This window comes from Silurus aristotelis, assembly GCF_946808225.1.
Source record: "Silurus aristotelis genome assembly, chromosome: 5".
NCBI lineage: Eukaryota > Metazoa > Chordata > Actinopteri > Siluriformes > Siluridae > Silurus > Silurus aristotelis.
Genome location: NC_139578.1, coordinates 34,983,011 through 35,006,257, shown reverse-complemented (window position 1 = coordinate 35,006,257; position 23,247 = coordinate 34,983,011). Strand labels below are relative to the sequence as shown.

Below are 23,247 nucleotides of genomic sequence, written 5' to 3'. Positions count from 1 at the left end.
CTTGCCGTCAAACTTGCCTTGGAGGAATGGCGCCATTGGTTGGAGGGTGCGGAGGTCCCCTTTCTGGTCTGGACGGATCATCGCAACCTTGAGTACCTCCAATCGGCTAAGTGACTCAACCCCCAAAAGGCCAGATGGGGCCTTTTCTTTGGCCGCTTCCAGTTCTCTCTTTCGTACCGGCCTGGGAGCCGGAATGTCAAGCCTGATGCGCTCTCTAGAGTCCATGCCCAGGAGGAGGAGCCATGCCCAGAGACCATCCTTGCCAAGTCTGTGTCGGTCCACACCCTTAGCCTCGCTTTGGAGGAGCGGGTCAGGGAGGCCCGAGACAGGGGCCCTGTCCCCGAGGGTTGCCCCACTGGTCTCCTGTTCGTCCCCGAGGGGCTCCGCTCTGGAGTTCGGGCCTGCTCCCTGGTGCCCTCCGCAAGGCCCCCTCCGCCCGCCCGGGTCATTGGTGGGGGTCCTGCCTACACCGTGCGCCGCCTGCTCCGCTCCCGTCGTCGTGGTCGGGGCCTTCAGTACCTTGTGGATTGGGAGGGCTATGGTCCTGAGGAGCGCTCCTGGGTCCTCTCCCGCTTTGTCCTGGACCCTGACCTGATTGCCGGCTTTCATCGGGCCCACCCGGGCCAGCCTGTTGGGGCGTCCGGGGCCGCCCTGGATGGGGGGGTACTGTCAGCCCGCCTGTGCACTGCTGGCATTACCGCCTCAATCACCGAGGAAACACCCTCTCCCAACCAGCTGCACGGAATTGGCGTCTAATTTTCTGGCATTTATAAGGACGCCTGAATCCTCCAGTCAGTGCCAGATTGTCTTTAGGCTTGCCCTGAACACTCTCCAGCGTCTTCTCTGTTTTGTTTGTTTGTTTGTTTGTTTGTTCGTTTGTTTGTTTCTGACCTGACTATTCTGTCCTCCGGTTTCCGACTCGGCTCGGCTCACGCTGAATGCGCTCCGGTTTCTGGCTCGGCTCTGCTCTGCTCGCGCTGAACGCGCTCCGGTTTCCTGCTCGGCTCTGCTCTGTTCGCGCTGTGCGCGCTCCGGCTTCCGGCTCGGCTCAGCTCGCACTGAACGCGCGTTTAGGTTTCCGGCTCGCGCTGAACGCGCCCCCGCTTCCGGCTCGGCATCCTCGCCCTCCGCGTAGGATCGGCTCCCTGAATCAGCTCCCTGAATCAGCTCCCTAAATCGGCTCCCTGAATCGCCTCCCTGAATCGGCTCCCTGAATCGACTCCTTGAATCGGCTTCCCGATTCGGCTTCCCGATTCGGCTCTGCACAGCTTTTCTCCCCTGCTCCTTTTGCATCTGCCTTAGATCCTATAACCTGAACATTCTGACATAAAAGTCCGATACACAGAAAACCATAAGTAGCGAAAGCGAAAGCTAAACAAAAAACAAAAACACACAAACAAGGAGAGTAATCAGAAACATTGGTACACTAATAAGAACATAAAATGGAGTCAAGGCCTGGAATGTGCAAGAGACAACACTTTGATTCACACTTTCAATTCACACTTGCAGAATCATGTCAAATGTCTATGTGGCAGATTTGCCCACTTTCACACAGAATTACATCATTAACATTTACATTTGCGACATTTAGCAGAAGCCCTTATCCAGAGCGACGTACAAAAGTGCTTTGAGTCTCCATCAATGAACTTTGAGTCTCTAGCAATGAAAATTTACTTTACGTTTCCCCTTTTTTGTGACTTGCTGTCCTTGATGAAATCGCAGACGTGGTAATGCATGTGGACAGAATAGCAATAGTTGCACAGCTCCTGATGTACACACGATGTGGACGATGTCTTTTGGCACACTGACATATGAAGGTCGACACTCCCTGTGACTGCATGCAGCCTTGTGCTGCTTTCTGTTGGAGTATTACAAAACTACCCTTGAAATTTTTTGATACCACAATCAAAATCAGAATCAGGTTTATTAGCCATGTGTGTTGACACACGCAATTAATTTGGTTTCAGTTGTTAGTGACTCTCAAAGTACAGACATAAATAAAACTATACATTCAGCTTAGACTATACGAGACAAAACAGACAAGACAAGATAAAAACAGATAAAAGACAATAAAGACAATTTTTAACTGTTAACTGTTTTAACTGTTTTAACTGTTTTCTGCAGTCTGTTCCTGTCCTGTTTTGTTGCTGCACCAAACCAGATGGTGATGGATGAGTGAAGGACAGATTTAATGACTGCAGTGTTGAACTGCATCAACAGCTCCTGTGCAGACTGTACTTCCTTAATTGGTGTAGAAAGTACATCCTCTGCTGGGCCTTTTTAAGAATGGATTTTATGTTAGACTCACATTTTAAGTATTGGGAAATGATGCCCAGAAATTTGAAGTTCTCCACAGATGACACATTGATGTGCAGTCGTTCATATAGAGGGAGAATTGTAGTAGGGAGAAGACACAAGGCAGGAGGGGACCTCACACAGCTTCAGTGATCTGTTGAAGATATAGGTAAAGATAGTAGCCAGTTGGTCAGCACATGCTTTGAGACAGGAGGGGGAGACACCATCTGGGCCGGGAAAATACATTGTCTTCTGTCGATACACATCCTCTTCACAAATCGTAAGCACAACTTAAGTGCTGGGAGGAGTTGTAAGATGGGTTCCCAGAGGTGTGATGGTGCAGACAGTGGGCTGGGTTGGATGAGAGGTTTGAAGATATTGTTCTCGAACCTGCAGTAGAAGGTGTTGAGGTCATCAGCAAGGTATTTGTTTGCTTTAGTGGGGAGGGGTGGTCTCCTGTAGTTTTTTAATATCTTGCAGGCCTTTTGGCTATTCTGATGTCAAAAGACATCAACTTAAAGGTAACTTATACAGCATATGAATGACCAGTTTCACAATATACAGTAAATAGTCCCTTAAATACTGGTGCCGAACAAGGAAAAGTATAGAAAATTAACTAAGATTAATGTCAAGTCAAGAGGATTTTATTGTCATTTCTACTATACACAGTGGTACACAGTACACAGTAAAAACGAGAAAATGTTCCTCTGGAACCCTGGTGCTACACTAAACAACAACAAACAAACAACATAGAGCTACAACACAACACAAAGCTAATAAAGTGCATCAAGTGCAACCAGTGCAAACAGTGCAGACAAAAAACAGTGCAGACAGACAACACAAGACAAGACACAAAACCAAGATAGTGCCGACCAGTAAACCTACTGTACACTCTGAATATACAGTACTGTGCGAGGAGAACTGTAAACACTCTACCCGGGAGTGAATATTAAACAGAACAATGTAGTGCAAAAATCAGCAACAGTCAAGAGGTGCAAAAGACAGCATGTAATCAGTGTAGTGCAGTAAAGTATAAATAATAATAAATAAATAATGGTGGAATAGGCTGAGATGAGTAATGATCTGGTTAATATGTCTGATTAATAGAATTTAAAATTAAATATTCTACCTTTTTTAAACCTCTAATACACCAATTGGGAAAAAAAAATAAGGAAAAGGAAAAGGAGAAGTACGGTAGGAATAAAAGGAGAAGAGGGAGAACTAGACAGTTTGATGTTAAAGATCACGGAGAGGAGAAGATCAACCAGAGTTTCTAATCTTCACACTTTGGTGAGTTCAGGATTCATATTATAACACACACACATCTTCTACACACTTTACACTTTTACCTGTTACTCACATCACTTTATCTCTTCATACCGAGCTGCACTTTTTATCTCCTCACCATGAAGAGTTTCTGTACAAAACCCCACAGGAAACAGTTCTGTAAGAGTTCTGTAAGAGATTTGTTAGAGTTCTGTAAGAGTTTGGTAAGAGTTCTGTATTTCTTTATTTGTACAGAAATACAGTTTCTTCTTTTATTCCTAATTACAGTTTTGGGGAAGAAATCACACACACTGGAAAAACTGCTCGTGACATGCTTTTACTTCCTCTTTCCTTCTCCTTCTGTTGTGAAGAAAAAAAACAATAAATAAAAAACAGTTTAATTTTTGAATTATTATTAGTTTATATGAATTGTAGTAATAGTGTAGTAGTGTCAGTGTGAGTGTTGTACAAATTCTCTGTTCACTATCAAATTAAATGTTGCTGCAGATAAATGTAAAAAATAAGTGTAAAATAATGAATTATAATTGAAAAAGCAATTATTCACCCGTAATAATTACTAACCTTCAGCTTAGGACTGTGTGTGTGTGTGTGTGTGTGTGTGTGTGTGTGTGTGTGTGTGTGTGTGTGTGTGTGTGTGTGTGTGTGTTCTGTCTCTAGTCTAAATGCTGGTGTTGGTTCTGAAGTTCCTGTGTTTCTGGATGTGGTTAAATAGGGCTGTGTGTGTGTGTGTGTGTGTGTGTGTGTGTGTGTGTGTGTGTGTGTGTTGGTGTGAGAGATATTGTGTTGTTAATGACTCCCCTGTTCTGACCTGTGCAGTGCTGCTGGTGCTGTTGTGTCTCAGACATGGAGTCCTGCAGGGTTCCTCACCATGTCCTGCTTTCATTCACCCTCATCTTCATCTTCATCTCTATCCCAGGTGAGTGTGATTTCAGTCTCCCTGCTCACGCGGAGCTCAGCTCGTTCCTCTTACAGTCTCCAAACCTCCATTAAACCTGTTTCAGGATTCATTTCATTTACTTTCTCAGGATTTACTCCAGAGTTCAGGAGCTCAAAGTGTGAAAATTCTTACTGCAGTGCATCTGATACGTTTAATGTCACTCCATGCTGCAGGTCACATGTGCCTCAGTTTTAGTTTAGAAACACAAAGACGTCTAGAGGAAGGATTTATACTGAAATGTGTAGCACATCAGTTTCATCTCATTATATGTACATGTATAGATTTATATTTTATTCTGTTTCTCTCTTTCAGTATCTGGATCAGCTGATACTACTGTACAGGTGAAGTTTAATCAGACTGCAGTTCTGCCTTGTAAACAGAGATGTTCTGGTGAAGCCAAATGGACTCTGTTTAGTAAGACAGGTTATGTAGTGGCTCGGTGTGATCAGACGTCCTGCAGCTCATCAGATGGATATAAAATGTCTCATGATCAGTACCTGAATGAAGATCTGAGCCTCACCATCACTGCAGCTGATTACAGTAAGAGGAACGTGTACACGTGTGTTTGTGATGATGTGGACATTGAACATGTTCGTCTCAGCATCAATCGTAAGTGTCTTTACTTTATCTGCTCTATAGCTTATAAACTCTCATTGATTCAGCTTTAATGTGTTATAACACTTTTACAATGTTGTGTTTCTCCTCAGCCATGACATCTTCACTGAACATAAACCCTGGTGAAGATCTGCAGCTGGATTTATACCTATCAGATAGAGTGGAGATGATCTATAAGAGTAAAGATTCAGTAGATCCATATGGTGAACAGATCTGCAGTGTGGAGAGAAGATCACTGACCTGTACAGATAAATACACACCGAGAACATCACTCACTAACACACTTCTTACTCTGAGAGGAATAAATGTAGCTGATGGAGGAGTTTACAGAGTCCAGGACTCAGTGAATAAAGAAGATCTTCATATTTACTCAGTATCAGTGAGAGGTACGTATTCAGAGTGATTTGTGTAGAAACTTCTACATTTATCAGAATAAAGTGAATTCTGGGAAACATTGAGAACAGTTTTGTGTGTGAAAGTGTGATCACTGCAAACAGTCTGATTCTGGCATCTGATAATGACTTGAATGAAATCAGGTCACATGACCATTTATCATTCAGTTCTAGAAGATCAGCAGCAGTGTTCTTTGTTCTATACGGTTTGCTGTTTTGGATGAAATCAAAGCAGAAGAGTTTGTGAAGGTGGACGTGATCATGTGATTGGACTTCATAGGAATCTTGTGCACTTGTGATTTTTCCTGCTTGTGATGTTTAATTGATCAAATCACACTTTAATCCTCCAGAACTGAGCGTCTAAAACTGACAGCAACATTTTCACCTTCATATAACATGATAGAACTTTATTAATCCTGAAAGAAATTCTTCTGCCAGAGTCAGGTTCAGATTACAAGAAATATACATATAAAAATGTGAAAATAATTCTACACTGAACAAAATTATAAACGCAACACTTTTGTTTTTGCCCCTTTTTTCATCTGAACTCAAAGATCTAAGACTTTTTCTATGCACACAAAAGGTCTATTTCTCTCAAATCTTGTTCACAAATCTGGTGTGACCACCATTTCCCTCACGCATTTTGCCCTGTACAGTGAAGACCTGGATTAATCCTTGAAGAGAGAACACTTCTCCAAATTGCCAGACGCCATTGAATGTGAGCATTTCCTCACTCGGTTACGATGTTGGACTGCAGTCAGGTCGAGTCCATTAGAGACACTTAGGATGTAAAAGTGCGTAAAAGTGCGTCACTGAAGGAGCTGCTCAGAGATGAAACTGTATTATACAGGTGGTGAGAGTCGTTCTCCAGCAATGATGATAGTTTTGCTACCATCCTCATTTCTCCCAGAGGAATCCCCAGAACTATGCTGAACTTCCTGATCAGCTTGTCCAGTCTCTTCCTTTTTGCAGTAGAGTTGTTGCTGCACCAGCAGACCACACTATAGAATATGGCTGAGGCCACGACAGAGTCAACAAAGGTCTTCAGTGGCTCTCCCTGCACCCCAAAAGACAATCTCCTCAGCAGAAAGAGTCTGCTCTGCCTTTTCTTATACACTGGGGGAAATAAGTATTTGACACATCAGCATTTTTATCAGTAAGGGGATTTCTAAGTGGCCTATTGACACAAAATTTCCACCAGATGTAGCCATGAATCCAAATATTGAATTCATACAAAGAAATCAGAGCATTTAAGTATAAAAGTTGAGTCATAATAAATAAAGTGAAATGAATAAGTATTGAACACACTTTATTTAGTACTTTGTAGAAAAGCCTTTGTTGGTGATTACAGCTTCTAGATGCCTCTTGTATGGAGGGACCAGTCGTCTGCATTGCTCAGGAGTGATTCTGGCCCATTCTTCCACACAAATAGTCTTTAAATCTTGAAGGTTCCTTGGGCCACTTTTATGAACTTTAATCTTCAGTTCTCTCCATAGATTTTTTATGGGATTTAGGTCAGGTGATTGACTGGTCCATTCAAGCAACTTGATTTTCTTTATTTGAAACCACTTCATTGTTTCCTTGGCCTTGTGTTTGGGATCATTGTCTTGCTGAAAGGTCCACCCTCTTTTCATTTTCAGCTTTCTGGTGGATGGCAGCAGATTTTTATCCAGAATGTCCCGGTACATTTCTCCATTCATACTGCCTTCAATAATATAAAGTCTGCCAGTACCCCTTTCTGCAGCCCCAAACCATGAAGCTTCCACCCCGAACTTAACTGTTGGTATGGTCTTCTTGGGGTGGTAGGCAGTGCCATTTCTTCTCCAAACATAGTGTGTAGAATGACTGCCAAAAAGTAAAATTTTGCTTTCATCTGACCATACTATAGTCTCCCAATAATCCACAGACTTCTCCAAATGCTCTTTTGCAAACTTTAACCGAGCCTCAACATGCTTTTTGTTCAGCAATGGAGTCTTGCGTGGTGAGCGTGCATGGATGCCATGGCGATTCAGTGCATTGCTTATAGTTTTCTTTGAAACAACAGTACCTGCGGATGCAAGGTCTTCCTGAAGTTCTGCCTGAGTGGTTCTTGGCTCTTGGCGAACTATCCTGATTATTCTTTGGACTCTTCGGACAGGGATCTTACGTGGAGCACCTGATCGTGGCCGGTTTATGGTGAACTGATGCTCTTTCCATTTCCGGATAATGTTCCCCACAGTGCTCTCAGGAACATTTAGCATTTTGTTAATGCGCCTATAACCATTCCCATCAATGGGAATTTATAGGCCATCAATTAGGACTAAAGCAGCTGATATCAATTAGTACTGATAGGGGGCAGGGTTTCTCTCTCAATACTGACAGATTTCAGGTGATCTCCTGGCTTTCTATGCCCTTTTGCACCTTGTTATCTTCATGTGTCCAATATATATTCCCTGTGTCATTTAACTTTATTTATTATGACTCAACTTGTATACTTAAATGTTCTGATTTCTTTGTATGAATTCAGTATTTGGATTCATGGCTACATCTGGTGGAAATTTTGTGTCAATAGCCCACTTAGAAATCCCCTTACTGATAAAAATGCTGATGTGTCAAATACTTATTTTTCCTGCTGTAAATTGCCTCAGTGTTGTCTGTCCAGTCCAGTTTGCTGTTCAGATGAACACCCAGGTATTTGTAAGAGTCCACTCTCACAATGTCCTTTCCCTAAATTTTCACTGGTGTTAATAAAGTTTGTTTGTGCCTACGGAAATCCACCTCCAGTTCTTTGGTTTTCCCCTTGTTTATCTGGAGGCAGCTCTGTTGGCACTAGTTCACCAAGTTCTGGATCAGTCCTCTGTACTCCCTGTCATCATCATCCGTGATCAGACAGACGATGGCAGAGTCATCAAAGAACTTCTGCAGGTAACAGTTTGCTGAGCTGAACATGAAGTCTGGAGTGTAGACGGTGAAGAGGAACGGGGCTAGAACTGTTCCCTGTGGGGCTCCAGTGTTGCAGACAATCATGAAAGACTCACAGTCACGAGTCCTCACATTCTGTGGTCGGTCTGTGAGGTAGTCCAATATCCAGGTGGACAGATGATGGTCCACTCCCATGTACACCATCTTATCCCTCAGGAGCACAGGCTGGATGGTGTTAAAGACACTAAAGTAAAAAAACATGACTCAGTGCTCCCAGCCTTTTTCAGGTGCGAAATAGCCTAATTTAGGAGGAAGATGACAGCGTCTTCCACTCCAATGCTAGGTTGGTAGGCAAACTGAAGTGAATCCATTGGTGGGTTAACCAGAGGTCAGAGATGAGTGAGCAATAGCCTCTCCAATGTCTTCATCAGATGCGAGGCCAGTGCTACTAGTCGGTAGTTCCCAAAGACTTTTGGATGTGACAGGCACCATCTGTGGTACAGGCACCATGCAGGATGTTTTCTATAGCTGTGGCACCTTCCCCAGCTTCAGGCTCAGGTCAAACATGTACAGCAATATGCCGCACAGCTGGTCAGCACAAGTCTGGGCCCACAGCGTTCCTCCATTTGATCTTCAAATGGGAATAATACCCACCTCAATTCTTCTCCTCAGGACCTTAAAAGAGCAGGCACAGCTTCCTTACTGGTCTTTCAAATATACTGGTTTTGGTTCTGACTTGCACAGTTCTTACTAACGCTGTGGCATCTGTTAAGATATTTTCAATGCGTCCTAAAATCCATGATCCTCTGGGAGCTTTATTATACACCACCATTACAAATCTTTTGTAACCTTTTGGTAATTGTCCATTTTTTTTTTCCTGTAACAAGGGCAGATTTTCCTTTGTCCACTGTTTCCAAAACAGATCTGTTAGATATTGAACTTGTCTCCAATGATGTCAGATATAAAGATTTGTTTTTTTGTAATAGTCCTGGAGGAAAAACCGGATGACATTTAAAAAGCAAAATAAGGTTTGGTGTCAGTGCTTCTAGGTCATATTCATCATCAGATACTGTGCTGTTGGGACAGCTGATTAGAATGGCCTTGCCTAATCATATGTATCAACCTTTCCCACACTCCACCATAATGTGATGCTGCCAGGGGGTTAAAAGACCACTGTATAATTTTTTTGAAGCATATACTTCTTAATCTTCTCCGTATTCCAACTTACGTCTTGCAACTCTCTTTTTAGCTCATACTAGGTTGGATCCATTGTCAGAGCGAATATGCTGCATAATATGCTTCATTAATGCATGAGTCTGTGTCTAAAGAGTGAGCCATTTCTAGAATCACTGCTCTACTTGACATACAAGTAAATATGACACAATATTGTTTCACCAGGCTTCTTCCCCTTTTTGTTTCCAAGGGTCCAAAATAATTCACACCCATATTGGTGAATGGGAAAATGTTTGCTTCAAGTATCTCTTTAGGGAGATCTGGCATTTTTTGTTATCCTTTTTTTGCCTCGGACATTTACATTTACATTTATATTTGCGGCATTTAGCAGACGCCCTTATCCAGACCGACGTACAAAAGTGCTTTGAGTCTCTAGTAATGAATAAATCTACACTGGTACACAAGATTACAAAACTTAATATAAATATAACTCTTGAATTCTACAAACTTGGAAAGTGCTCATTTAAGTATTTCAGGAAGAGGTAGGTCTTCAGTCGTTGTTTGAAGATAGTCAGGGACTCCGCTGTACGGACATCTAGGGGAAGTTCATTCCACCACCTTGGTGCCAGAACAGAGAAGAGCCTTGAAGTGTTCTTACCTTTCATTCTGAGAGAAGGTGGTACCAGTGGAGCAGTGCTGGAGGATCTCAGACAGCGTGGTGCAGTGCGAGATGTGATAAGTTCACTGAGGTAAGATGGTGCTGGTCCATTTTTGGCCTTGTAGGCATCATCAGTGTTTTGAATCTGTGCGTGCAGCTACTGGAAGCCAGTGGAGGAGCAGCAGTGGGGTGGTGTGGGAGAACCTGGGCTGGTTGAACACAAGCCGTGCAGCTGCGTTTTGGATCATTCGCAGTGGACGGATAGCGTTCAGGGGAAGACCTGCCAGCAGAGAGTTGCAGTAGTCGAGTCTTGAAATGACAAGAGACTGAACAAGCATCTGGGCAGCCTGTGTGGACAGAAATGGTCGAATCCTTCGGATGTTGTAGAGAAGGAATCTACAAGAACGAGACACGTTAGCAACATGTGGGAAGGAAGTCAGTTGATTGTCCATTGTTACCCCAAGGTTACGAGCAGTAGCTGAAGGGGAGAGCAGAGAGTCATGAAGTGTTATTTGGAGATCTTGTGTTACCTGGAGATGAATCGACTGGGATGACCAGCAGTTCTGTTTTTCTGGGGGTTAAGTTTTAGTTGGTGAGCACTCATCCACGAAGATATGTCTGTCAAGCATGCCGAGATCTGAGCGGAAGCGGTGGTATCTGATGGAGGGAAAGAAAAGATTAGTTGAGTGTCATCTGCATAGCAGTAATAAGAAAACCCATGTGAGGATATTACTTCACCAATGGAGTGGGTATATAGAGAGAAAAGGAGGGGACCAAGTACCGAGCTTTGTGGGACACCAGTGGTGAGTCTGCATGGGCAGATGTGGATCCCCTCCATGTTACCTGGTATGAACGACCTTCCAGGTAGGAAGCAAACCATTCCCATGCTGTTCCGCAGATACCTAGGCTCTTGAGGGTTGACAAAAGTGTCTTGTGGTTGACTGTGTCAAATGCTGCTGAAAAGTCCAGGAAGATGAGTACAGATGACAGCTTGGCCTGCACACAGCACATTTAGATAAAGCTTTGTGAGCTGCATAGTTAGCATTGTTAATCCAGTATTTCCTTCTTTCTGCCACCCATTTTTGAAGGACAACAATAAGTTAGCTCAGTGCCAGATTATCTTACTGGGTTCCTAACTCAATGAGAGTACTCTTGCCACCTTGCCTGGTCCTGTTCCCTGTTCCCTATTCCTGATCCTGCCTCGTTTTGGATTTTTGCTTTGCTTGTATTGTGAATTTGGGTCCTTCCACCCAGTCACACACCCTGACAGAATAATCTGGCTCCTGTCCCTGCACCGTGTTTTCTTACAGGAACTTCTTTCTTTTTGCACTAAGTATCAGAAAAATACCCTTCAGCTTCAAGTACCAGGCAACAGTTTGTTTTACCTTAATCCAACATGAGAAGAAATAAAGAAGATGGTATGTGGGGTTTTCATGTGTATAGACCAAAGTGCTGTAGACCCTTGTAGACTTCTTTACCTCAACATCATCAAGGTAGAGTGACAAAGATTCTGTAGGATTCTATGGCCATTCATCTTTTGATTTCCACAAAAATCTGGTCCACTAATCCACTCCTTGACTTCACAAAAGTGTTGGTGTTCATCCCTCTGGATGCCAAATCAGAGCGTTTAGTTTCGACCTGTTGTATTTCCACTGTTCCACTTCTGTATTTTCTCTTAAAATGGAGATCCGATTGGCCACAAATATGCAAAATCTCGTATTTTCATTCACTATATACTTCAACACTGACTGACTGTATGTCCAGAATGTTGAATTGTCCAGGTTTATCTGTAGCTCCCTTTTTTAACATCTTATCAATTCTACCAGCCAAGATAGCTGCCACGACCTCTATGTGTGGAATTGTCACCTGCTTCAATGGTGCAACTCTGGCTTTGGCCATCAAAAACGCTACATGCACAAAATGTTGTCAGGAGATAAGAAACTCAGCAGATCATGAATGGAACTTACTATTGACAAGATGTTTCTTCTGGTGTGGGGTCTATCCTTAAAAGAGATGTTAAGCTTGAACATATTACTCTTTACATACCATAGCAGTCCTAGTGCTTTCTCTATGGGGAGTTTATCCCTTTCCAAATTCAGCTCATTTATCTACCTTAATCCACCCTTGTGGCAAAGACCAGTAAGGTCCTTCATCATGTTCACTGCTTCCTGCTCTGTTTCAAAAGACTTTAAGCAGTCATCATCATAAAAGTTAGCTTCAATAGTGTTTAACACTTCTGGACTAAAACAGTGCTGATTGTCAGTGATAGTTTGTTTAGAGCAAAGTTTGGACAGTTCAGAGAGGACCCTGCTTCAAAAAGATAAACAGTCATGCAGTACTCAACCTGAGGCTTAGAAACATCACTGCCACCACAAGAACCTTAAAATGTCAACCTGAGACTTGGAAACTCTGGCCTGATGGAACATTGACTTTATGTCTGCCATCAAAGCCTTAAGTGCCACATGCAGTGGGTGTGACACTTTGTTAAGGATACTGAGAAGTTTCCTCAGCATTCTCCTCTCAGACACCTAAACCAGAGCTCCATTCTTATGGCAGAGTCTGCTTTCCTAATAAGCTTGTTGAGTCTGTTGGCCTCGGCTGCCTTCACCCTGCTACCCCAGCACACTACAGCGTAGAAGATGATGCTGGCTACCAGCAAGTGGTAGAACATCTGCAGCATGTTTCTGCAGACATTAATGGACCTGTGGCTCCTTTTCTACAGTGCTCAGTGTTTTTGGTCCATTCCAGCTTGTTGTCTATGTGGACACCCAGGTCCTTATAGTTGTCCACATGCCCTTAGTGCCCATGATGCTGATTGGGCTTAAGGTAGTCCTCGGCTTCCTAAATCCAAACCTAGCCCTTTTGTCTTTGAGACACTGAGTTGCAGGTGATTTCATTTATACCACTCTACAAAGCTGTCCACCACACTGCAGGTCTCCTGACCTCTCCTAATACAGCCTTCAACAGCAGAGTCTTCAGAGAACATCTGCAGATAGCAGGACTGTGCTTAGTTTCTGAAGTCTGATGTGTAGAGTGTGATTAGAAAGGAAGGCAGGACTTTCCCCTGAGGTGCGCCGTTGCAGTGTAGCCTGTCTCCTCAAGGTGGTGTAAACTCTGTTTAGCAGGAAGATGATAATGTCCTCTGCTACAGTACGCAGCTGATAAGTGAACTGCAGAGGGTTCGGAGATGGTTTAAATGTTGTTCTCAGTTGCTTCAGCACTATTGACTTCATGACATGTAATGTTGGAGCCACTGGCCTGTAGTCACCGTGTTTCCTTGGATGTTTGTTTTTGAAAACAGGAACCAGTAATTCTGTTTTGAACAGGGCAGTACAGTCAATATGCTTAGGTTTAGGTTGAATATGTGCTAAAACACTGCATGAAGCTTGAATCTAGGGTGACATGGTTGAAATCCCCAGAGATAGCTATGAAGTGGTGCAGTGTCTGAAATCTCAATGTCGTGTTGATGATGTCAGCAGCCCACGCCGCCTCATCAGTAGGGAAACGTAAACATGATAATGGCTTTGGAAAACTTCCTGAGCAAAAAATATGGATAGACACTTTCCGCTAACAGTTGGATGTCAGAGCTGCACACTCTTTCCTTCATTGTAATGTGTCCAGGATTGTACCATTTATTGTTTACGTAAATCATGACTCCCTCTCCTTTCTTCTAACCGCTAACAGTGAAATTCTTATCCGCCTGCCCTAACTGAAAGCCAGCTCAACTTACAGTCTGTTGTGAAATTATACAGCCATGTTTCCATGAAACACATAACAAAAGCTTCGCAAAAAACACTCTTGCTCTTTGAAAGTGATGTTAACTTGTCCATCTTGTTAGACAGCGATCTTATGTTTCCCATGATAATAGAATGAAGATATGGTCTGTATCTCCTCTTTCTTATTCGTCGTCTTTTCCCCACTCGGCAGCACAGGTATTTCCCCTTTAACTCTCTGGGATTTCAGATGTTTGTCTGAGGGTGTTGCTGTGTTGGAGGCTCATCAGCTGTTTCCTGGTGTAAACAATCCGACATGATAAAAGTGCACCAAAAGTGTCACTAACAAAAAAGAATGTGCAGAAAAGCTGAATTTTTGCACCATGCTGTTCTGTTTATGGAAAACTATGTAAAAGATCGCAATTAATACAAAGTATAAACTATGAACTTTATTAATAAAATCTTCCATTTCAGCTTTATTTTTATTTCATCTTTCTAAAACTATTTTAGATCTTTTACTATTTTAGCTGAATGTATTTGGTGAAGAGAAACACACCCTGAATTTATTTTACTTTAATGAACTGTTTAATCCTACAGTGTAACCTGGAACTAACATGGACATTACTGTGTGTGTGTGTGTGTGTGTGTGTGTGTGTGTGTGTGTGTGTGTGTGTGTGTGTGTGTGTACAGGTCACAGCTCAAGTGTTATGAGGGCTTCCACAGTGTGGATGATTGTCCTGCTGCTGCTGCTAGTGGTTGGTTCAGTGTAAACAAATTTAGTTCCTCTAAAGGAACCCTGTAAGTATCAGAACCATGCAGCACTGTGACATCAGAGATCACATGACTGTGTGCTGTAATCAATCAATCAATCAATCAATCAATCAATCAATCAATCATCTTTATTTATATATCGTCTAAACATCTACCAGGTAGAAGCTAGGTGCTGAACAAAGTGCAAGAGGCAATGTCCAAAATAGTAATAACATTTGAATGAACATAAAGTAATAACATAAACAATATCATAAAAGAAAGAAGTAACTTGTAAGAACTTAAAACAGTAGAGAAATAAAATAAGCATTAAAACACAACAAATCAAATAAACGTAAAGAAACAGGAGACTGCACACCATCTACTACACAACACAGGCTTTGGAAAATAAATGGGTCTTTATTTTAGTTTTTAGAAGTAGAGAATTCCCTTTCAGTCGTGAGATCAGGAGGGAGGGGATTCCCAAGTTACTGGTACCAGTTAAAAGCTGTGCTGCAGTGTTCTGAACCAGCTGTAGATAGAGAGAGGACTGAGAAATGCCTAAATAAAGAGCATTGCAGAAATCTAATCTAGAACTTATAATATCTTTTATTGAAACAAAAGGCTTCACCTTTGATAGTAAACAGAGTTGAAAGAAGTTTGTTTATAGCTGAGCTTTTTTGCTTTGCAACATTCAAATTGCTGTCAAATATGATGCCTAGTTTGTGAAACTTGTTTTTAAATCCTGGTGCGAGACCCCTAAAGGTAAAATTAGGCTGCTCCTGCATACTAAATAGTATACACTCACACATATTTCCACGTGTTCTTCAGTGATGTCTCTGAGATGCTCTACTACTGATCACTGAGAGAGAAAACCATCAGATTAGTCCTGGTCCTACATGTTCATGTGAACACTCAGTATTCCACACCGTACTCTTTACACCTCAATTCCTGAGACAAGAAGTGATATGACGGATGTGTGCGCACACACACACACACACACACACACACACACACACACACACACACACACACACACACACACACACACACACACACACACACACATACCTTATTCATCCCAATGGAGGAAATGTACAAAATCTGTTTGGTGTCTAATAATGTACAATCTTACTGACTGTGGACGTCTGTATTCCCTCACAGGCATCAGCAGATTTATAATGAGAAACATCTGATAAGTTAAAAGAGGTGAAAGGTGAGCAGGAGAAGAACAAATCTTTTTCTTCTTCTTTCGGCTTCTCCCATTAGGGGTCGCCACAGTGGATCATCCGTCTCCATACCACCCTGTCCTCTACATCTGCCACTTTCAAACCAACTACCTGCATGTCTTCCCTCACCACATCTATAAACCTACTCCTTGTTCTTCCTCTTATCCTCCTACCTGGTGGCTCCATCCTCAGCATTCTTCTACCAATATAATTCATGTCCCTCCTCTGCACATGTCCAAACCATCTCAATCTCACCTCCCTCACCTTGTCTCCAAAACGTCCTACATGCGCTGTCCCTCTAATAAACTTATTTCTAATCCTGTCCATCGTCGTCACTTCCAATGAACATCTCAACATCTTCAGCTCTGCTACCTCCAGCTCCACCTCCTGTCTTTTACTCAATGCCACTGTCTCTAATCCATACAACATCTCAGGTCTCACCACAGTCCTATAAACTTTCCCTTTCACTCTCACAGATACTCTTCTATCACAAATCACTCCTGCTATCACTCTTCTCCACCCACTCCACCCTGCCTGCACTCTTTTCTTCACTTCTCTAACACACTCTCCATTACTCTGCACTGTTGACCTCAGGTACCTAAAATCCTCCACCTTCTCCACCTCTTCTCCCTGCAACCGCATCACTCCACTGCCCTCCCTCTCATTCACTCACATGTACTCTGTCTCATCACTCCAACACCTCTTCACCACTACCGAACTCCTGTCTGACCTCTTCCTTAAACCACACTACACTACACTCGTCCTCTTTCAGCTTCCACCATCTTATTCTTCTTTCAGTCCTCACTCTCCTCCTCTTCTTCTTCGCCTCCAAAACCATCCTACAGACCACCATCTCATGCTGTCTAGCTACACTGTCCCCTGCCAACACCTTACAGTCTCCAATCTCCTTCAGGTTGCATCTCCTACATAGGACATAGTCCACCTGTGTGCATCTTCCTCCACTCTTTTAGGTCACCCTATGATCCTCCTTCTTCTTAAAATACGTATTCAAGTCAAGTCAAGTCAAGTTTATTTGTATTGCGCTTTTCACAACAGACATTATCTCAAAGCAGCTTTACAGAAATCAACAGTGAAGGTGAAGGTGTGTGTTTATCCCTGATGAGCAGCTGTGGTGACTGTGGCAAGGAAAAACTCCCTTAGATGTAATGAGGAAGAAACCTTGAGAGGAACCGGACTCAAAAGGGGAACCCATCCTCATATGGGTGACATCAAGAGTGTGATTATAAATCTTTCTACTGCCATTTCCTTTTAGCAAAATCCACCACCATCTGCCCTTCCACATTCCTCTCCTTAAAACCATACCTACCATCACCTCCTCATCACCTCTGTTCCCTTCACCTACATGCCCATTAAAGTCTGCTTCAATAACCAATCTTTCATTCCTACACCTTCTACCACTTCATCCAGCTCACTCCAGAATCTTTCCTTCTCCTTCACTAAGAGTGCACTGGCTTGCGCCTCCCTAATGGCTGGGTTAGCAGGAGAAGAACAAATCATCATCTGAAATATACCACAGCATCGACTGGAAGAGACTGATAGACCTTAAACAGTATGAGCTGGGAGTGATCAGTGTGAATAATGTAATTGCTGTATGTGTGCATCATGGCGGATTTTAGTGCTGATTTGAGACATAAATAAAACAAATTAATTAATTAACAAAATGATTTTGCGATGGAGTTTTTATATATATATATATCTGAGTAAAGAAAGGACATTGTGAATAAATGTGTGTTGTTTTAATTGAACCTTTTTATATTTACTGATTTACATTTTTAATATAAATATATTTGGGTCAAACAGAAATGCATGATGCATTAATCACACGTTAATAAGATTTGTGCCATTAAAATGAATTTGTGTTAACGCAATATTAATGGGTTCATTTTGACAACCCTAATTAATATATTAATACAAAAATAATATAAAATGTTGTTCTCTAATGAATGTATCCAGACTGAAGATCCACCATGTAGAACACAAGCAAAGAAAAGATGATGATGATCAGGTGATCAGGAATGTGTCTGTTCTCAGTCATGTTCTCATCACTGACTCCCTCTGTCTCATCCACATTAACCCCAGACTTCTTACTGCCTTCTGCCTGCTGATTCTGAGCTTCAAAATCTATTCTACATCTGTGGTGTGAGAGAGACAGGAGATGATCCACCAGTGGATTCAAAAAGCAGCACAATGATAAGCAACAGGTTGATGTGTGAAAAACGGCACAGTGAAAAGAAAGAATATTGATGATGTCACCAAACATATTAAAACTAAATTAACAAGTCTGATTTGAAAATGTAGGACAGGGGTGGCCAATCCGCGGCTCTCGAGCCGCATGTGGCTCTTTGTCTGATTTCATGCGGCTCTTACGTTCATATCGAAGTTCGTGTTTGTGTTTTTTTTTTTTTGTTGAATGTGCGTGTTTGCTTGAGTTCAATACGGTATTTTTAAGACTTAAATGATCTTGCCCCTACTGGGAAACTTTGCGGTATTTCATCTTACGCACATGCGAATTTGATGAAAATACCGTAATGAACTCAAGCGAAGCGAACACGCACATTAAAAAGAAACAAACTTACTTAAATTTTAAATAAACAATTTGTGTTAAGTTTGCTCTCAAAATGGCAGGGAAAAAAATGCACAGCAAAACGAAAATTTTTAAATTAACACATGACGTTTTTAACAGAGTGAGAGAGTTTCTATTTTTTTGTTAATGACCAGTCATTCTGCCTTATGTCAGGTGTCATTAGCGCATTTAAAAGTTTCAAATCTTCAGCACCACTTCAGCTCACTCCATGCTAACATCGACCAGGAATTTCTAAAAGGGACTGAACTTCACAAACGCTATTGTAGATTATTATATTTTTGTTTGTGGACTTGGTTGAACTGAGAGTTTGTGTGTGTGTGTGTGTGTGTGTGTGTGTGTGTGTGTGTGTGTGTGTGTGTGTGTGTGTGTGAGTGCACACAATGTATATTGTTGAAACTGACTGGCCTGTCGTCTTGGTACTGTAGGAGTCAATTTCTCTCATTATCATGCCGGTTGTGTGACATTTATAATAAATCTGGCTGAGCAGAGGTGTGTGTGAGTGAGAGAGAGAGGGAGAGAGAGAGAGAGAGAGAGAGAGAGAGAGAGAGAGAGAGAGAGAGAGGGAGGAAGGGATGGGTGATGTTCATATGTGCCCATGTGTATGATGTGGCTCTTTGCTGTAACACAGTAAAAAATGTGGCTCTTGGTATCTTGACTGGTTGGCCACCCCTGATGTAGGAAGTAGAAAGTATAGATATTTGTGTAAAAATGTTACGAGTAAAAGTAAAAAGTCCAAAAAATAAAGTAAAGTACTGATACCAGAAAAATCTTTCTATTAGTATTTGTACTTTTTTACTTCTGTCCTCTGCACCACTCCACTCTTTTTTCTGTTATCTTTAGGGGATAGTAGCTCTTCTCCTGCTCATTTTCTAAAATTTCCCAATATTATTATTATAATTATAATATCAAAATGTAATCAACATTGTGAGTGTTTGAAATACAAGTTCTCCAGCATCCATCAGTGTCACATGAAGATTTATTTCTTCTGGGTCCCAGCACTTCACTCTCTCCTGTGTTTAGTGTCTCCATGTCTTTTTTTTGTTTTTTATTTTGAATGATTTTGCAAAGATTTTAAACACACTCCATTCATGTTGTCATTATGGGGTACTGTTTAATCCATTTCATCCATTTCAGTATAAAGCTGTAACATAACAAAATGTGGAAGAAGTTAAGAGCACTATAAATAGTTGAAATGACAATAAAGCTTACTTCACTTGACCTGACATGAATCCCTGTTTTGCCACTTCTCCATTACTGAATTTAACAATCATCCACTCGTTCTGGGAAGAGCTGTGAACTCCACAGATATAATGACGGTATTCTCTGCTCCTGAATCCACATAAATGTTATAGCTTTTCCTTCTACATGTAAAAATGATAATGGGCATATTTTTGTATGCCTCAGCATTATATTTCAAAGCCATAACCATGACCTCTCCCTCAAACTGTATGAGAATCTTGAAGAGCTTTTAACACTATTTGCACCATGGTGAGCTGTTGCTTCTCTCTGCTGAGTGCACTTTATCTTACCGTTTTGCAGAGGTTTCTCAGTGTGCCTGGCATGCTATTCAATGAGTTCCAGTTTTTCAGTGTACCAGGTGATGCATGTATTCTTCACAATGACTGCTATTTCAGGTTTCAGGCTATTCATAGAGCTGGTTCTCAAATGAGCTTCATATGTGCCACCTTGGCGGTTTGTTTAATTCCACAGTGTTCATCATGGACCTCTGCACATCGTGATTTCTATTCTGCAGCGTAAGAGCGTTAAGTGCTTTATACGTCAGTAGTAGTATTTTATAATCAGTGTGAGATGTAATTGGGAGCAGTGTAGATGATTAAAACAGGGCTGATGTGATCATATTTTCTAGATCTAGTGAGGACTCTTGCTGCTGCATTCTGAACTAACTGAAGCTTATTTCTGCACTTACTCCAACACCCAGACAGTAAAGCGTTACAGTAGTCTAATCTAGATGTTACAAAACCATCAACTAGTTTTTCTGCATCCTGTAACGACATCATATTTCTAATTTTAGCAATATTTCTAAGGTAAAAGAAGGCGATCCTGGTGATATTATTCACGTGAGACTCAAAGGAAAGACTCGGGTCAATAATCACACCAAAGTCTTTGACTGCTGTACACACTGAGACAGAAACACCATCCAGAGATGCTACAGAATCAGAAAGTTTACTTCTAGCTGCATGTGGTCCTAGTAAAAGTACTTCTGTCTTATCTGACATTATTTTGACTGCTTTAAATTTAATTTTAAAGTCACCAACAATTAATGCTTTGTGTAAAGAAGTAGCTAAATATGAGATGAAATCTGCTAATTCTATGAGAAAATCTGAGTCGGGCCCCTGGGGTCAATTAATGTTAATTAATGGAATTGACTAAGTGGTCCTGTTTTTGGACACTAAATATTTTATGTTGGTGTAAAGAACTTAGAATGTGCTACATTTGTGTTTAGTCTTTTGTGTGACGTTTAGATTATTATTATAAATAGCTGTGACTCCGCCTCCTCTGCCATTTAGACAGGGTTGGTGTATGTAACTATACCCAGAAAGACTCGCTTCATTTAATGCTACATATTCATTCAGTTTAATCCACGTTTCTGTCAAACACATTATTTTAGACTCCTGGTCGGTAATAATTTAGTTTATAGTCAGCGCTTTTCATGTGAGAGATCTAATATTCAACAATCCTATCTTTAGATCAGAGGTGCTGCTGTGCGTTCATTCTTATTTAATTAAATTTTAATCGGGTTACTTTACCAGACATTCTGGGAATTTCTACATTTTGGTCTCTCTCATGAGACAAGTGATGGATCCAGAGTTATGACTCCGTCAAAATATACTCTGTCATAAAATACTTTCCCTCAAAATAGCTCCAATTATTTATGTTGCCCTCTTTGTTTTTGGAGCACCATTCGGACATCCAGCAGTTCAGCGACCATAACCTACTGTAGGCTACATCGCCATGCCGCATTGGGATGGGGCCAGAGCATATTAAAGCTTCAGACATTGCCTTTGCTAATTTACAAACCTCTATTATGATATTCTTAGTAACCTCTGACTGTCAAAGGCATATTTCTTTAAATCCTGTGTGAAAAACTATCTTATAGAACATATAGCTTTCCTACATATAGCTTTCCTAAAAACCTAAGATGGCCTGCTATATCTGTCACCCTGGCTCCCGGTATACACATAACCTGTGCTGCTGGTGCCCCTAAATGTCTCACTAATTTCACGTGCCTCAGAATAGAGTCTCCTATAACTTTCAGGTTTCTCAGCGGGTGCTTAATGAGGAGAGCAAACCTTTCGCACACGTGAACTGAAGAGGAATGGTGCTCCTGTGGGACTTGCAATTATGCCACTGAGTCCTCACCCACTTGCTGTGAGGGCCCTTATGCCAGAGTGTCAGGGATTCACCCTGCCACGCCCCCCTCTGTAGCTGTCAGGGATTCACCCTGCCACGCCCCCGTCTGTAGCTGTCAGAGATCCACCCTGCCACGCCCCCCTCGATAGCAGTCACGCTGCTTCCCAAGATTACCGACAGCTGTGGCTCATGAAAGATCAGACTACATAAACTCATGTTTTTGAGTCACAGGCTGTCGGTCGTTATATTGTCAAGCTGGACAATCGCGTGGCTGCTCGACCGCCGGCTGTATATGCGAATTCCACTTCCGACTTGGATTACTCATTGCCGAAGGCTTTATGGATTATGCTTGGGACATTCGAACTCATAGCGGACAACGCGTATCGAGCAGATGTCTTTGTTTGTTGTTTTCAACGGCTTATGAGTGTTTTTGTGTTGTACGGTTGTTGAAATAAAAGGACAATGATCGGACTATATCGGCTTCCGCGTCTGCAGCCTGACAGAACGACCGACCTATACCGAACGCGGATTCGCCATTCCGCGATTCCGACCGCAACGGATCGGCAGCTGAACCCGGCTTCGGATTTCCTCCGGAAGCTCAGTGCCGCTTCTCGCGGTTCAGATCCACAGAAGCCAGATCATGAGAGTGCGGCTGCGCCACGCCCCTCAGAGAGCGCGAGGGGATTACCGGCTCGTTACTCGGGGAAAAAAGATGAATTGGGCGGATTTCTGCAAGGCATCGGCGAGTATGTGGCTGTTAACATTTCCCGGTTTCCTTCCGAACGAGCCAAGATTGCCCTCTGTATTTCCCTCCTGTCTGGAGAAGTTCTTTCCAAAGCCAGCTCACTATGGAGCGCCAAAGGGGGCAAATTCGGCTCACTCGCCGAATTCAGCGGGCTGCTCCAGGGGAAGTTGGGGATAGAGGTGGTGGATCTCCACTACAGTCCCCTTCCTCCTCAAGGGGACTGTGGTGGATCTCCACTACAGTCCCCTTGAGGAGGAAGGTGCTCCATTCCAAGGTTCTCAAGAGCACGCGGCTCCGTGCCGGATCTCCCATGAGCCTGCAGCTTAGCCCCAATGTTTTGATGAGAGGGCTGCTTCATCTCAGGGTCTCTACCAGCGTGCTGCTGTGTTCCGGGGTTCTCATGGACGCACCACACCATCTCCGAGCGTCGGCGAGCACACCATGCCGTCACAGAGCTTCTACAGGCGTGCCGCTCTGTTCCGAGGTTCCCGTGGGCGTGCCACGCCGCCACAGAGTCTTCACGAGAGCGCCGCGCCGCCACAGAGTCTTCACGAGAGCGCCGCGCCGCCACAGAGTCT

At 42.5% G+C, this 23,247-nt stretch overlaps 1 protein-coding gene across 1 annotated transcript in view; it reads left to right on the top strand.

Annotated features, from left to right (window-relative positions):
• Positions 1–3,482: 3,482 nt before the first annotated feature.
• LOC310725879 (uncharacterized protein) overlaps positions 3,483–23,247 on the top strand; it is a 75,970-nt gene continuing 56,205 nt past the window's right edge. The window contains exons 1-3 of the mRNA XM_083540990.1: positions 3,483–3,585; positions 4,399–4,498; positions 4,832–5,128. Coding sequence (XP_083397116.1) covers positions 3,529–3,585; positions 4,399–4,498; positions 4,832–5,128 — 454 coding nt within the window. The 5' untranslated portion in view covers positions 3,483–3,528. The remainder of the gene's footprint in view (positions 3,586–4,398; positions 4,499–4,831; positions 5,129–23,247) is intronic.